At 36.2% G+C, this 16,479-nt stretch overlaps 1 protein-coding gene across 3 annotated transcripts; it reads right to left on the bottom strand.

The window, feature by feature from the left end:
• Window positions 1-939: 939 nt before the first annotated feature.
• LOC135598322 (uncharacterized) lies at window positions 940-16,300 on the bottom strand. 3 transcript variants are annotated; one of them, XM_065091921.1, is made up of 17 exons: window positions 16,031-16,300; window positions 15,343-15,472; window positions 14,079-14,225; window positions 13,779-13,895; window positions 13,624-13,708; window positions 12,980-13,088; window positions 12,783-12,850; window positions 12,529-12,654; window positions 11,259-12,442; window positions 10,863-11,066; window positions 10,715-10,775; window positions 7,782-7,895; window positions 5,928-6,041; window positions 5,752-5,841; window positions 2,441-2,511; window positions 1,429-1,533; window positions 940-1,284 (listed from the first exon to the last, which is right to left on the bottom strand). In XM_065091921.1, the coding sequence occupies exons 2-15, from the start codon at window positions 15,447-15,449 to the stop codon at window positions 2,485-2,487; spliced, it is 2,553 nt and encodes an 850-aa protein (XP_064947993.1). In that variant the 5' UTR covers window positions 15,450-15,472; window positions 16,031-16,300; the 3' UTR covers window positions 940-1,284; window positions 1,429-1,533; window positions 2,441-2,484. The 3 variants fall into 3 exon arrangements, with proteins under 3 accessions (XP_064947993.1, XP_064947994.1, XP_064947995.1); XM_065091922.1 differs by having other exon boundaries at window positions 2,479-2,511; XM_065091923.1 differs by lacking the exon at window positions 16,031-16,300 and having other exon boundaries at window positions 1,086-1,284; window positions 14,079-14,212; window positions 15,343-15,474.
• Window positions 16,301-16,479: the final 179 nt, after the last annotated feature.

Below are 16,479 nucleotides of genomic sequence, written 5' to 3'. Positions count from 1 at the left end.
CTACACTCTTTGAAGAGGAAGTCGCATAGCTCCTCGTCGAGTCCAATGGAACTTTGTTCGACTCAGGCTCCTGTTCACGAGCTATCGGTAGAAGCACTGGACTCGCCTCAGTCTAGTCATCATGACGAACCTCGAGCAAGACTACTCAAGTCAATCATTTCTTCTTCATTATGGTAACCTCAAAGTTGGGGCTGATGATAGTTGCTCCTACCTCAACCTTTTGCATCTCCTCACGCTTAATTGAGACTATTTCCTCTACGACAATGTATCAATTGGCTCTCTAGAGCATCTCAAGTACCGTTGCCAGTTACCTCTCCACCAACGACCAAAAACAACGAGAGAGTTTGAGCCCTATCATGAAAGCTTATGTCACAAGCGATGGATGAGCCTCTTGCATGCCTTGGATCTTGTTAGTGAATCGAGCGACGAAGTCAAAGAGTGTTTCTTTCCCCTATCCCTTGCTTGAGTCCGAGAAGCATTACTGTCGATGGTCTTGGAAGTGCATTCCCAGGAAAATAGAGAGCTCAAACTCTTTTGTGAGCTAAGCAAAGGAGCTGATCAAAAATGAGTTCAAGCGGGTATATCATTCTAGTGTCGAGCCTCTTAGCATTGTCAAAAAGGTATAAAACATCATAACATCGGAGATGTCGTGCAACAACATCTAAGATCGATCAGGTTTTCTCCTCTGGATTATTGAAACTCTCTATCATATCTTTTCTAGGCATTAATGCAATTGTTGTAGTTGGATAGTATTGCCTCGAAATGCACACCAATGCCCGTAAGGAGAATAATATTTTTGACAAATCATAGGCTTTCCTACAAAGCAAAAAGAGGATGAGGGAATGCTAAAGAAACTCTCGACAGCCGGGGACAAAGCCCTTTTCTGCATAGGGCTCACGGTGTCAGCAATCTGTAGTATTTATTATACAGAGCGATCTCTCAAAGCTAAAACCAAATGTATAGCATAAAAATCAATTTCATGGCACCATCTGGTTTCCGAGTTGTCATCTAAAATGAAAAAAAAATAAAAATCTATCAATGACAAGAGAGCACAGATATCCATGCTCAAATTTAACTGCAGCATATGACAGCATATACCTACATATATTGGATGCATATAGCTTACAGGACCTCTAGATGAATTTTCTGGTGCATTTGCAATCATACAGCAAATTATGGTAACATATCTGGCCCTTGTGGACTCTTGCAGCCTTGTGCAACCTAGTGACGGTGTCTCTCCTTCCATCTTCATTAATCAATTTCACTTGAAAACTTGTTGACCAGCTGATGGCAATACGAAGTCAATCACTTCACCATGACCAACAAAACCTAGAGGGCTCAAACCCCGACGAATCGGGGCTTTAGCCTCCATACCTACTCTCAAAAAGCAAATTCACTTCCTAGTGTCACAGGGTTAAGGTAACTTACCAAGTCTCAAACATCACTTGAAAGAACATCTGCCGCATGATCTGTCTGAGTTCAATTACAGGTGGTTCTGACGTCTACGCTATATCTTGGAGTGAATTCAACATGCTGCAATCCATGTTTTCAATAATAAGTGAGCAAAGCGCATGCAGCTAGAACCAAGATCTAAGCATTTATTTTATAAGTTTTGATCAGAAACAAGTCACAGAAAAAACAAAGTAAAAGGGGACTCGGAATTGATACTTCGTAACTAGTCTATGTCCAAGGTCTTGTGATACTAATTATTTGTCTGCCAAAAAGGTATTTGTCGTTGGGACCTTACATGGATCAAGGTACATCAGGTGATATGCCCTGTATGGAACTTGAACCATCTGGCATAAGACAATACAGACCATTTACCGGGTAACTTTTTTATTTGTCGACTGTTATCAGGGTTTTGTGAAACCCAGTATGTGCTGACATACTGAGACTGATACAGTACCAGTCTGAGCCTTCATCGGTTCACTACCTGCATACATAATTACGAACATTGACCCTAGTGTAATTTGTACAATTGAAATAGTATATAACAGACAACAAAAGAACGAGGAAAATGCCTATGATGTAGACAAACGCTATTCATCATTACAGAAACATACAAAGTCACCACTTCAATAACTTCCACCTCAAGTTCGAATTATATACTACATGCCATTTAAATTGCAATCACCAAAATGTAACATCAAAGTAAGCATTGTATATATATATATATATATATATATATATATATATATATATATATATATATATATATATATATATATATATATATATATATATATATATATATATATATATATATATATATATATATATATATATATATATATATATATATATATATATATATATATATATATATATATATATATATAACTCTAGATGAACTCTAGATGCTTTAAGAGCTAATAGAAACATTGGACATTCACTAAAAAGCAAAGGAACCAACAAGTAAAAGAAAGGTAAGAAGCAATACCAAGAAAATGAGAACTCTTTTTAATTAACAGCACTTGCCTGCTCTCAGCATTCTAAGGCATACTTCTGGATCTACAATACAAAAATTAATAAAGAGTTCAATCGGGCTGTTATAATGAAAGAATATCAGTATTTCAATCTTTAAATTAACAAATTTGCTAATATTTAAAGGCCTGTAACCAATGAAAGTAATAAAAAAAGGATAATTTGTCCAGCACATAATCCCTTGATAGCCATACAAAGTAATTGTGTTAACCATGTCCATTAAGTGTGTGATAATTTAGAATGACTCAACAAAAACACCAAAGCTACTGTCTTTGAATCAATGTTTACACAATGGCACAAGCCAAAGAGAATTCCATATGTATTATTCTTGAAACATTAATATGACAACGACGACGACAATGATGACAACTCAACAACAAGCAAAAATGTATTAATTATTAGGGATTGGCTTTATGGATCTTTTCCCATTTTTGAATTATGTAATACAATATCTCTAATTAATTAAGAAGATTCAAATATCATCATATTATTTCTAACAAAGTCCTCTTAGATCTTCCTCAACTCCCACCACAAATCCTAATTGGCTCACATTGTTTAATCACATCAGGCACCACCTAATTTTTCTTTGAATGAAAACTCATCTCAAAATTCTCATCTCAACTATACTAACTTTGTGCATGCCACCCCTTTCTACTATAACCACTCAACTTTTACCCTATAGACAATGTCTTCATCAGTGTCTTATCCTTGTTGAATAGTAAGTCTAATATATCTACAATATTTACTTAGAAGTTAGAAACTTTTGTCCAAGCATCTTACATAAATCTCTCTGTTTTTAAGATATCCAAAGCTACATTTTATGTAATCGATCTTAGTCCTGCATAATCGAAAACCTTTAGCGCTAAGATTTGTTTCTATAACTCAAGTTCAGAATCAATCCCAAATAATTCTCATCAACCAAAACAATATCCTCAGCAAATAATATTTTACCAAACAACACTATCCTGTAATGACTAGCAAGTTTGTTTATAACTAATAGTGGAAGATAAGGACTTAAGGTTGATCTTTGATTTATTCTAAGTTATCAAAAATCCATTAGACAAACACACTATAACTCTGGCACTACTAACTATTTTATTATACATATCTTTTGTCACATCAAAATAATTACCAGATACTTCTTTCTTTACTCACCTTGTCATATATCTCTAAAAACTCTATTAAAACTTTTTCTAAGTCAATACAAATCATATATAATTTTTTTCTTTAAAAATAAAAAGCATCTATGGCTGCTTTTTTTGGGTATAAAACCAAACTAACTTTCAAAAGAATTCAATTTGTGCTGATTGTTTCTTCAATCGCAATTTTTCCAAAGTTCCATAATGTGTCTTACTAGCTTGATCCCTATATAATTAGAGTAGCTTTAAATATCTCTATTATTCCTAAACTTTAGTAAAACTAGTAAACCAAATTATGCCTTCCTCTTCTAAACTTTTTCAAATGTTGGGCTTTGGGTAGGGGTCTGAGGGGTGATACAACGTCTATAATGTGTCAGCTTTCTGTTCGACGAAAGTGCTAAGTGAACGTTAGGCCAGCATCTACCTTTGGAACCCCCCCTTTGTGTGCGCTCATGCAGCCCGTTTTCAAGACCCATTTGGGACTAATAAACATGGGTTGCTTTGTGTTGCTTTGGATTATGAGTATCTTATCCTTTTCATGCGCAACGACGACAAATTACCTGCGTGTTCGTCTTTTGAACATTTTCTTCATTGTGCAAGTCCTTTGTGGACCGCACGATGTTAAGGTTTAGGCTAATCCTTGTGGATGAATATCGCTTGGGTGTCGCACGTCTTAGGCAATCCCAACTAAAGACATGACAGAAGGTACTATCAAGTGCTATACTCACTCAAGGGAAAAAATGTGATCTCACACTACTCACATATATTGTAGGAAATGAGAATTTTCATTCATTTAGACATGAGATATAATAACATTTTTGGAAAATTACTACCATTAAATGCGAATGAGATACAACAACAAAGCCGTGAGTCTCAACCATCTGGGTCAGCTACAAGGATCTTTTATTATCATTGAGATATGTAAAAAATCATATATTTAGTTAAGTTTAAAATACTTAATCTTTATTTATAGTTTTTATTAAGATCTTTTTAGGTCTTTCTCTGTTTCTTCTCGTACCATTAACATTAATCATTTCATCTCTTCTAACTATCGTATCCGAAGGTATCCTAAGTATATGTCCTCTTAATAAATGTGAATGAGATAACTAGAATTTTTTTTCTAAACCAATAAATCCTCTTATTAAGCTTAAAAGTATTAACATACATAGGGTATATAACACAGAGAGAAATTGAGCAATTGTCTGTAATAATGCTGTTACAATAAGCTATGTTAGACTAATATGTGATAGATAAATCTCTTTGGAATATCCTATTGGAATGCTTATGATTTGTTGTATACATTATACATTTGCTTTGCAGCATAGATCAGACATGTAGTGATTATAAAATTTGAATGCATATCTACAATTCATTGATTGAAGTCAAGGCCTGAAAATATAAGTTAAGAAATCACGTTACACAGCATTATCTAACATCCTAAATCAAGAATCTGAAAAAGAGAAATGTCATATGCATGCCCATGTACTGCATTACCCTGAAGAAAAATTTTAATGGCCAAATACAATGTTGCAATTCATACTGTGTCTGGTTAGGAATGTCCAAGTTGATTTTTTTGGGCATAAAGATGTCTCAATTGAGATACATGTTTGATTATTGAACTATGTTCTCCAGAAATTTTACCAATCTTAGTACAAGGCTTCCTTCCATATTAGCCTAGAGTAAGACACCATTGACCATTCAGTTATCTTGTATGCATTCAAGAGGCTACATGTCATTTCCAAGTGGCACCAGTCCAAAGCCTAAAAGCCCTGTCGATTACTTGATTTTGATACATCTGTGTTTGAGTTTCTCAAAGAAGATACCAGCTGAACTTCCTCTAGCATGTAAAGAGTGCATGAGACTCCCACAAATGCAGAGTCGGGGAGGATCAATATATGCAGCCTTCACTCTAAATACAGAAGGGCTATTTCCGAGACTCAAGCCTTGGTCTCCCAGGTTTAAGGAAAAACTTTACCATTGTACTAAAGCCCGTCCTCTAACCTACTCTAGCATGTACAAGATAAAATTGTCAAAATAAGCCAAAAAAAAAATCAAGGATACAGAAACAGAAGTGAATTAATAAAGACGGTTACTCAAGATGCAGGAACAGTAAACCTAAAGCAATTACCTCAAGCATATTTTCCTCGATAAAAGTATTTGGTCCCATGCAACTTGTGCCATCTGAACCATCATATTGGAGAATTCTAAGTTTGCCTTCCTGTATTTTTGCCATCAAAACATTATGTAGAGCTCAAACTGGCAGTATAAGTTCCTCAAGAATGCTCCTAAAAAATTACATTTCACCTTAGTTCCATAAACTAGACCACCACCAACAGATGGATGAAAGCATGCAACATTCACCTCGTCCTCCATGCTAGGAAGAACTCTCACAAGCTCCATATCTGAAACTCGATAGACCTGGGAGAAGACCAGCAACAGAGAAATATTTTTAAAAGGTGAAGGTACTAACTGGTTGGAACATATCAAAAGAAGATACCAGCTAGCAGATGACAAACACTGCAAGGAACAGTGAAGCAAGAAAATGTGCCTTACTTGCCATCTTAGGGCCTTCACATGCTCAGAAAACAGAAGTTAAGCAACACTCATTTAAGGACAACAATGCCAACACGCAAATGCAGCCAGTAGATCTTTATTAAAACCAAGACTGCTTCTATTGTTCCCATTTTGAAGGAAAGTTTATACTTATAGGCAACATGGTTCGTTAAAACCTTTAGTCCACCAGACCCTGTTATTTCAGATGAAGTTTTCTTTTTTCTGTGAGATGATAAATAACAGATAACGTTTCATTGACAGCTTACCTTTGAAAATATTACAGAAGACAGATATCTTATCATAAATCATATTTGACAGCTTTAGTATAGAAATCAATCATTATGGAGGTTATCAGTGATTAAATATTAGATGGAAAGTTAATAAGTGACTAGAACAAGTTGAGCATTAGGCCAACAATGTTCTTCAACAAAAGATAATGCTAGAATGAAGAAGGTACATTACTAAACTGAGCATCTTATAAGGTAGTGGACAAATCAATATGCTATCCTTATATTTCTTCACAAGCTACAGTTTATTGTGCAAATGAATCATACGATATCATGGTGCACAAGAGTAGACCAAAAGCATTTATTTTGATCTCAAAATTAAACTGGCAAGAAATTTGATAAATTACAGGAATGTATGTTTACCATATATAGTAGACATTTTATTAAACAAACTCCTAAAGAACCTTTATAAGTCCTCCAATTAACAACAGACATTTAATTATGCTTTCCACTTAGAGGCACACATGAGACCTCTATGCTTTCAAGCATGATAACCTAACTAATATACTTTTCAGTTTAATCAACAAAATATAACATGACTTTTAAATTACTATTAGTCTGCTCCAAGCAGTAAAGCATAACTAAGAAACAGTATCATGATAACTGTTAGATGGGTGCCTCAACACTAGATAAGTAGCCACCTTTATCACAATTGAATGTCTCTCACTGATCCCACAATAAGAATCTTTTCAGTAGCTTAGTCTTATTTGTAGATTGGCCCTTGAGGCATTCCTCTTTGGTGAATTTGCTTTGTAATTCACTTCACTTTCTAATGGTTATGAATCTTGAGAACTTTTTCTTTTGTTCTGTCATCATGATAAGATCATTCTTTATTCTATACACATTCAAGAATATTTGGAATATCATACAATAAGTTATAATTATCCTAGGTTGTAATGATTTCAGGTCATCTGCAATTTGGTTGCAAGAGAACTTTTTTTTTTTCATAAGTCATCATCAAAGATCACTGTGTTTTGCCATGGAAAATTCGTACATGTAGCATTTCAAACTCCAGCTAAGACCTAAAGCAAATTGAAGTTCCTACTAAAGGGTTCTAACTAAATAAAAGAAACTTAAAATGCTGGTCAATAGTTCATGACATGAGGTTAAGTCCCATTTTTTTGAAGTTTTGAGATATAACCAAAAGATGCAATAAAAATAGCATAATACAAGACCTTTGTTTGAACTAGCAGAACTAACAGAAAATCAGAGCCTTAATACTAAAACCAACTTATGCAATCGGAGACCTTTGTTTAAACTAGCAGCAGGAACAGAAAAAACAGATGCCTTAAAAATAGAGTAGCTAAATAACACATACCTCTAAGATTGTATAGATAGGTATTGCAGTCTCCCCATCCGCAACAATGCTCCTAAGAAGTGAATTATGACGCCGACCATATGCTAATAGTATATGTTCTGAAGTAGGTGAGAACTACAAAGAGAAAAAAGACCCATGTTGGATGCACAAGTACTACAAAAATATAGACTTTAAGACTCATAGGAAGATTACTAAACAACAGTAAACATCATCATGTTAATGTACCACATCAAATTTAGATTTTCCAGTGACTACAATTTCATTACAATATATTAACTTTGTTAGTGGCTTAGTATGCAATACCAAATCATTTGTCAAAACAACCAAGAAACTTCTTCTATTATTGAAAGAAAAGCTTAGCTCAATAAAATACTAGCAATTTTCTTCTTGCAACATGGGCTTCGGATGAGATCCCAATCTGAACTGGGACGAAAGCTCACCTGGTATACTAGAACTAAGAACCATTGGTTGGATAATTCAGCTTCATAAATCCAAGATTCAATCAATCAAACTCCATCTGGATATGAGAGTTGCAGATTTATGTCTTGGCAAAACAATTTCATATAAATAGATGTGATGCCGAAGACATTTTTTATTTTTTAATTTCTTAACTTGGGTTGTTTGAAAATGAAGTAATTGCATAGCAGAAGAAGATAAATGGACATGGAAGAAAAAATAATCATCTTAATTGAAGATTTTGTGCAAAGAAGCAAACTAATGACATATCAAGAATATCATAGAAGGGAACACATCAAGCTTCGATCTATATGGATTGAAGCTGGACTCATGCAGATTTAGCCTTAATCTGGCTGAATCTAAAGAGATCATGGTCAGATCCATAGTTGGATACTAATGAACAAGGATTTACAACTGATTAAAAACCAGTTTCAGTAACCTATCAGGCACACTACATTAGCCGGAATCATTGAATAAAATAACAAAAACTAGAAAATGAATGTTTCTAATATCGAGCTACATTTTTAGATATTAGTACATGGTCCATTTGGTAAATACCTATCAATACACACCGCTCCAACCAGTATTAAAACTTTGCTCACAGACCTGATCTTATTTTAGGAGGTCGTGGCACAGAAATTAGCGCACCATAGCTCATGTCACAAAAAGTCGGTTCCAGTCATTCAAAAGTGCAGTAAGGCCACATAGCTTATTACAATCAAATACCCATAAGATATCATTGATAAGTGAAATAATGACAAATTTTCTTCCTTTCTAATAATAGTTTTCAAAAAATCTAGAATCATGATTATGATGTTGACAGCAGTGATGATGGTGGCTAATTCAGAAAGGCGACACATGGACAACAGAGGCAGTTGATCCTGAGTAGATGAGTGGAAGATTAGCTGAGAATCAAAGTGTGACAAGAGTTCCTTATAATCATTGCTGCTGAGTGACATTAACAACTAGTCTCAAATTGCTGAATCAGAAAGATCTTATTGCACACAAGAGTAATATAGTAGTATTATTGCTAGTGTCTAATAGTCAACAGTGGCCATTAGCATTGATTCCAATATCGACCATACTGGTCAGCATGGACCACCACAACAATACAAAGGAATTCTAATGTTTAATGACCCAAGAAATAAAGGAAAGTAGCTACTTCCTTTACAGTGGTTCAATTTCTTATGGTGGTGCAACCACCATAGCATTTACTAAGAAACTGAGAAGAAATCTATCAAGCAGTTGATTTTTTTTATTTCTCCCTTATTTTTCTCCTATTTCTTAATCAGCAATAAGCTGGACCATGACCCATCAAAATACCAAGATATATTAATGATGGTCCTTGTGGGCCAATTTCTTTTCAGAACTGATTGATCCCAGCCAATTGAAGGATGCTATATCTAAAGAACCTAACTTCTCAAGGTTTCAATTGTGCCTTTGATTCTAATCCCTATCAATCAATCTAGGCCATATCAGCTTAATTTTTGAATTCATGACTTAAAAGACATGCCAAACATATAGTACTCAGTCCTAACCTAAACCAACTCAATCCTTTTAGTCAAGATGAAGAAGATCGGGTGGAGATAAATTTGCAAAAACAAATTGACAAATACACACACTATCCTATATATAATTCATGTGATTTATTTATTTTTTTTTGAAAACATAAAACTATTCATTAGATATCATGAGACTGTAACATAGGAAAAGGCAGAAGTGCCCAGTCAAAATTGTTTCCCCAGATGGATACAGCCCTTGAAATTCACCCCAACTTAGCTAGTTTTATGCGCAGAGCAATTATTCTCTCTGCTTTCTCTGCTTACATGTTGAAATCCAATTACATTAACCTGAGGCAATGCCCAAAATAACTTTGAGTAAAGCCCTCGAGTGTCAGGGTATCTGAGTAGAGCCAGATATATACTTGGTCCATTCAAGGGAATCAGAGTGAATTAAAATCTTCCTCCATCCTTTGCTTCTTGCTCTTTGTAAAGCCTCCAGGATAGCCTGTCCCTCAGCTTGTTGATTTCTCTATGGTACAGCATAGAGAAATTACCAAAGTGAAAAAAAAAAAAAACTTGTACACAATGGACTAGGCAAAAGCAACAGATTATTCTTCACAATCAAAATGTGTTGCAACATCAGAATATAGATATATTATTTTGAAGTAATAATTTCATAAGAACTGATCCAGGTAGTCGTTTCTTGTTCTCATGCCATTCCTTGCACCCTGAGCATTCTACAATATATGTTGTAGCTTCATCTACAACTCCTCAAGAGTCCATCACATTAGATAAAAGTACTTGTACAAGCATCATAAATAGGGACACCAAAGAGAAACAACTTCATCTAGGAACAATTTTATATATGAAAAACTATGGTTGAGAGGAAGTCAAGGCGGTTTGTTTATAAAAAAACCTAAAACTAATAATCATTTATACATATAATTAATTAATTCAATAATGAAGTGTGCCAACCTGAATAGAAGTTAGGCAGTGTGCAGCTCTTATTGCTCTTGAAGAAAGCACCATACCAAAGCTACAGATCACGAAAAATATTGAAGAAAATCAATATGTAAAAAGACAGTTTTACCACTAAAATTACAAGAAAGGTTTTATGTCATACGTTGCTTCTTCAAGAGAGTAGATGCGAAGCTCATACATAACTTGCTGAGCCGAAATTGGGTGTTGCGTTGGTGATGTTGCAGCCCCTGAAGCATCATGTTGCATTTGTGACTGTGTTCCAGGATCACCTTCCACGTGAGGAAGCAAGCATGCAACACAAGCAACCAAAAATCGCCCACAAGGAGAAAAATGAGTGCCCATTTCACTGTCACAATTATTCACATGTAAGTATTTTACATAGATGCCATCAATAACCAAGAGTAGCACATTCTAATATAATGTGTTCTGCCATTATATTATGATACGAATATCATGCAGCACTCTAACATTATAATTGTTGCAAATAAGAGTCCCTAAAAGAAAAGTAATTTTTTTCTATCATGGAGAGCAAGTGCACCTGCAAAGAACTGCATGAGGTATAGTTAAACGGCATGTCTCTAGTTCCAAAGGAGCACATGGATCTTGTATATCATACGGCCATATCCTTAGTTTCACAGTACAAGGTAATTCAACAGCTGCTGCTGCAGCCAATGATGTTGGAACCTCAGATCCAATACCACTTGGACCACGACGAGGCTCAGCATCATCGGTCTGGGAATTATGAGACAAAGAAACTTGGCTGACACCTGTCGAAGCCAGTAAACGTGAATTTGAACGATGACGAGAACCAGATCTTGCAGTCACCCTAGAATGGCCAACTAGGTTTGCCATCGAGGAAGCCACTAAACGTTCTGCATTATGGCTATATTGTAATTCAGAGGTCAAGGAATTGGATCCTATTTGACGAATCATGCCTGAATTTCCTTCTAAGCCACCATTAACAGATCTTGTGTGCAAGCTGGAATGAGTTTGACCCATTAACCAGCCCTGCAGGTGAGGCAGCTCCCAGCATGGAGGATCATGGAAAGGGATTAATATGGGATTACCATCGCTGGAGACGCTTGTGGAAATAATAGGTGGAACAGCTATACCTAACCCAATCGGTTCTCTTTCAACCATTCCACTTTCCTGAGGTGTAGTCGATGAGACATTACCAGAAGCATCTGACCTCTCATGAATCTGAGCAGACGTAGTCAATGACACATTACCAGAAGCATCCAACCTCTCAGAAATCCCAGTAGAGCTTCTTGCCTGAAACTCTGGTGTAGATTGTCCTTCATTGGTTTCCGCACTTTCTGATGCCTTATCTATTCCAGTCATCGTAGAAACTCTATTATCGGTCATAAAATTCATGTCAGATGGTTCTCCAGGAGATATATCCATGGGGGCCACCAAATTATCATACTGGTTGGCAGCATCTGGTATTTGTCTCTGACTAGACAACATAGAAGAGTCTGCTTTTGGCTGTCCACTGGCTGAGCTGCTTGTCCCACCAGCATGCTGCAAAGTCCTCCTTCCATCATCATTTACAAATGTTGGCCAAAAGAAGTAAGGAGAAGGTATAAGGGGCAACTTATCCATCTGATGCTGACGGAGATCAGAATTTAAATTAGCAAAAAGAACTGTAGGCGGAGGATAGTGTAAATAACTCGATGATGTTGCAAGAGTCAAAGGTGAATCTGGAGAATCTAGATCATTAACCTGTAAAGCAAGGAACTATTACAGTTGGTACAATGTAAACATCTAAAAACATCAGTCCAACAATGAATCCAAAAAGATAAATCAACCTCAGCTGTTAACAGAAATGGAGCACCATGAGGATGAAAATGTACAGCCCTTAAGGAGCGCCGAGTCTTTAGAACAACAGTAGGAGAAGAAGCCTCTTCTCTCTTGTTGTAGTTCCATATGTACAGCTGCCAAATGTATATCACATGGAGTTTCAACACACCAAAATAAAAAGAAAATCGGTCACTGACAGACAATGGGAAGATTTTCTATTAGTGAACTCAATTTCTTCTCATGTCATCCAAAAACAACTCACCTTATGGCCAGAAGCTACAGCAAGAAGTTCTCCTTGGGCATGAAAAGCAATAGAGGCGATAGGACGATCTGCAAATAAAAAAGAAAATACAAATGTTTGAATCCGACGAAGGTAGATTATCGAGCAATCAAAAACGGTAACCAGATGTCAGACTTGTATTAAAAAGAAGTTTTCAAAAACGTGTTAAAGGGTAATACAAAAATCATGTGACCCTATACAATCTGCTGTCTCTGTGTCCCATAATCGAACTTCATGATCCAAACTACCGCTTGCAAGTTTTTCTGGGTGTAATGGATGGAACCTAACCTGGATGAGACATTAGACAGTGAAAAGAGTTTAATACAATAATCTTGAAGAAAACATACACACAAAACTAGAGTTTTTCAAGAACTCAGACTAGAACAGTGAAGATCATAATGGTAACCATGGGAAACAAATGACAGATTATACCATCAGCTTGTAAATCTAGTATCTGTATCTTGCAACTTAAAAACCAATAAGCAAATCCCTTCCAGCAAGAGAAAGTAATAAGAATGTAAAACAGGGATCATGATGCAAAACAAATTTTAACGAACAGAACAAGAAAATTTCAATGTTAAAGGAATCAACAAAACAGACCAGTCCTAGGAAGGCTGACATACTGGAGTTGTTAGAAAGGAAGTGGCAGTGAAAGTAGAAGTGAAGCGCAAGTGAACCAAAAAATGGACCAGATATTCACAGTGGCAAACTTTTTTTTTACTCAAGAATATTGTAAAATGCAAGCAAGCTCCACCCACGTCAGTTCATTATAGTAATGCACAAACATAAAGAGAAAAAACATACAAACAATATGTGCACATACCACCCAAGGTGTCCGTCGATGACCACTTAACACCTTTAAACAGTTCCCTGTTTGGCAGTCAATTATCTTGACAGTGTGGTCACCACTGCAAACATATTCAGTTAGTTATGACTGACTATGTATGTAGTACAGCTGAAGCAGGGGAATGAACTTACTGTGTGGAAGCAATTGTATTTCCATCAGAACTAAATGCTGCTGCAATTGTGGACCTTGGAGGAGGCACAAGAGGAGAATATTTAGCAGATAAATGACGCAAAGACTCTGCTTCTACCCTGAGAAAGCCAAATGCCAATAGATCAACATATACCTTCTCATACTCATGTGTACTTAGAATCATCAACTACAAATTTAGAACAATAAATTACTCCATACGATGCCTAAAAATATGGCATTATATGAAAATTTTCAAAAATAACAAGCCATTAATGAAATATAGCATACAGAAGCTACGTTACCAAGAAGCCAAAGCATTTCTAGCATCCAATTTTTCACATCTTAGTGCAACATAATCAGCACTCCAGTTTGAGCCTTCTTTCCAAAGCTGTTTCTTATGCTTAGACCGAGGAGACATCTCCCTCCATGCTAACAACTGAAAAACATTTCTAAAACAGAGAAATTCAAATGTGAATGGTCGATTGGTTTGGATCTAAAAGGACTGGATTAGTATTTCTGAAAATTCAGATTCATATCTAACACATATATGAATCGAAATTAATACACGAGTGCATCGTTATTTCTATCTCTGAAACATCATATGAAGATAGCTGCTATGATGCATCAAAATAAGACAATAAAAGCAACATTGAGAGTAGCTCAAAATCTGTATTGACAGACAATAAAAGACCAAATAAAAGGCCAATATGGATCCCAATTTTTTATCCTTGTTAGGCATAATAGATTGATCAAAGCATATGTTTAAGATTTTACATCTTGTTCTACATTATTTTTCCATTTTATTTTTCTCCCATTCTAATTATATAAATGCAAGAAGCAATGAGGGTAATAAACACTAGCACTGAGGAACAAGTCAAGAAATTGTATTTCTATGAGGAGTGGCTACCCATTCCCACTCAAAACCAATATGATGAATCAGAGTGTGTTGAAGGCATCAACCTCTCTGTCACCTCTTTTCCTTATCCCTTTTATCCACCTTAGTATCTTAAACCACCAGCTATTTAATATCTCCATTTACAGTCCAGGCCCAATCCATGATCCACCATTTCACAGTCACATTGTTCATGTTCAATCCCCAAGCCTTCTATTTCTTAATTACCTCTAGACATCATTATCCCAAACCTCTAACCTCTACTCTTCCACACCTTTCTACCATCCAAAAGGGTCCTTCTGATACTTGATTGCTAAAGGCCTATTGTCTTTGAGCGCAAACAACAAGGACTTATTTGGAGGTTGACACAAGCAGATATAACTACCAATAAGGCTATTATTAGAGGACCACGGCAACATCGCTCTCTCCCTATTAAAATCCATGGTACGTCTAACATAAACCCTGCTTTGCTTGGACATCTTCATATGCTATCTTTTATTACTTTTAATATCCATAGAGCAAGTGTCTCTATGAAGGCACCATATGAACAAGATAAGAATTATTAGAGAACTATGTAGCACATCAATAGCATACTTTTGAAGAAAGAAATTTAAAAAAACAAAAGCAATATAACTAAGAACTACTCAAATAATTATACTATAATATATTTCCACCTGTGCTTCAAATTGGTATGCGAAACATGTGGAAACACAAGGTGGGGACTGGACTGCGAAGTGGATCCAGATGAAGACTTGACATTATCTGCCCAGGATTGAGACATTTCGTTCTCTAAACATGTTACTCCTGAAAGTAGACAAAATCAAATCAACTATTCAAATTATAAAAATTCAAACTAGATACACAATAAAAAAGGAGAGAGAGGTGTTATATAGAAATCCAGAGTGTTTTGAGTCTATGATATTACTATGTGACATTAAAAGCATAACAAGATAAAAGAAGTTGAAGTCCTCATGAAAAAGAAAGAAAAACCGAACTGAAGTGTTCCATGTTGCACTTGTCCAACACGATCGGACTAGTTAAAGCAGTTTACGCCGTTTGATTGGGTCAGTTACATCGTGTCATATCACAAAAATCCACAATTTTCCCCTTAATATCATGAAAAATAACAAAAAGATAGGCGCTTTTCTTCCAATAACCATGAACGAGGCTTAAATGCTAAGACGAAAGCATTCGCAAAAAACAGAACTCTAAACTAACGAAAATCTTCGAGGAACGACTCCAGAGAGGATTGCTTCGAGATAAAGTATCCGCCCAATAAACAAAAAGCATCTAACAACACCAAAACCAGATCAAAACACCAACTCCGATCAAACAAGAGCGCGAGAGAGAGGGTGATTGTACCTCGGACTCGGGTGGGGAAGCCCGTGGATCAAGGTATAGGCGAGATCTCCGAAACGAGAGAGAATTCAAGGCAAATGCCTCAGCTAGGAGGGATCGTGACACCGAGGGGAATCGCCGGTGGAAAGGATCCGAAGGACGAGGGGAGGAGGGAAGAATACCGACGACACCGGAACCGTACGAAGGCCGCGAGCGCGAGAGGGAAGACACGGGCAATTTAGGGCTTCGAACGCTCATTTATATATGCTCGAACGCAGAACCCAGGCCGCTGGTATTCGAGACGCAACCCAACGACCCACGCGGTCACCGGCTTGCTTCAATTGGATCAGTCCCATTCATTAGTTCGAGTTTTATGGATTTAATATGTGCATTGAATATGATCGGTTCTTCTTACATTGCTTCTTCCTCTCCAAGTCCATAAAAATAAATAAATATATACTTATTTTTTAATG

Source organism: Musa acuminata, chromosome BXJ2-1 (genome assembly GCF_036884655.1).
Source record: "Musa acuminata AAA Group cultivar baxijiao chromosome BXJ2-1, Cavendish_Baxijiao_AAA, whole genome shotgun sequence".
NCBI lineage: Eukaryota > Viridiplantae > Streptophyta > Magnoliopsida > Zingiberales > Musaceae > Musa > Musa acuminata.
This window is presented reverse-complemented; position numbering and strand designations above follow the sequence as displayed.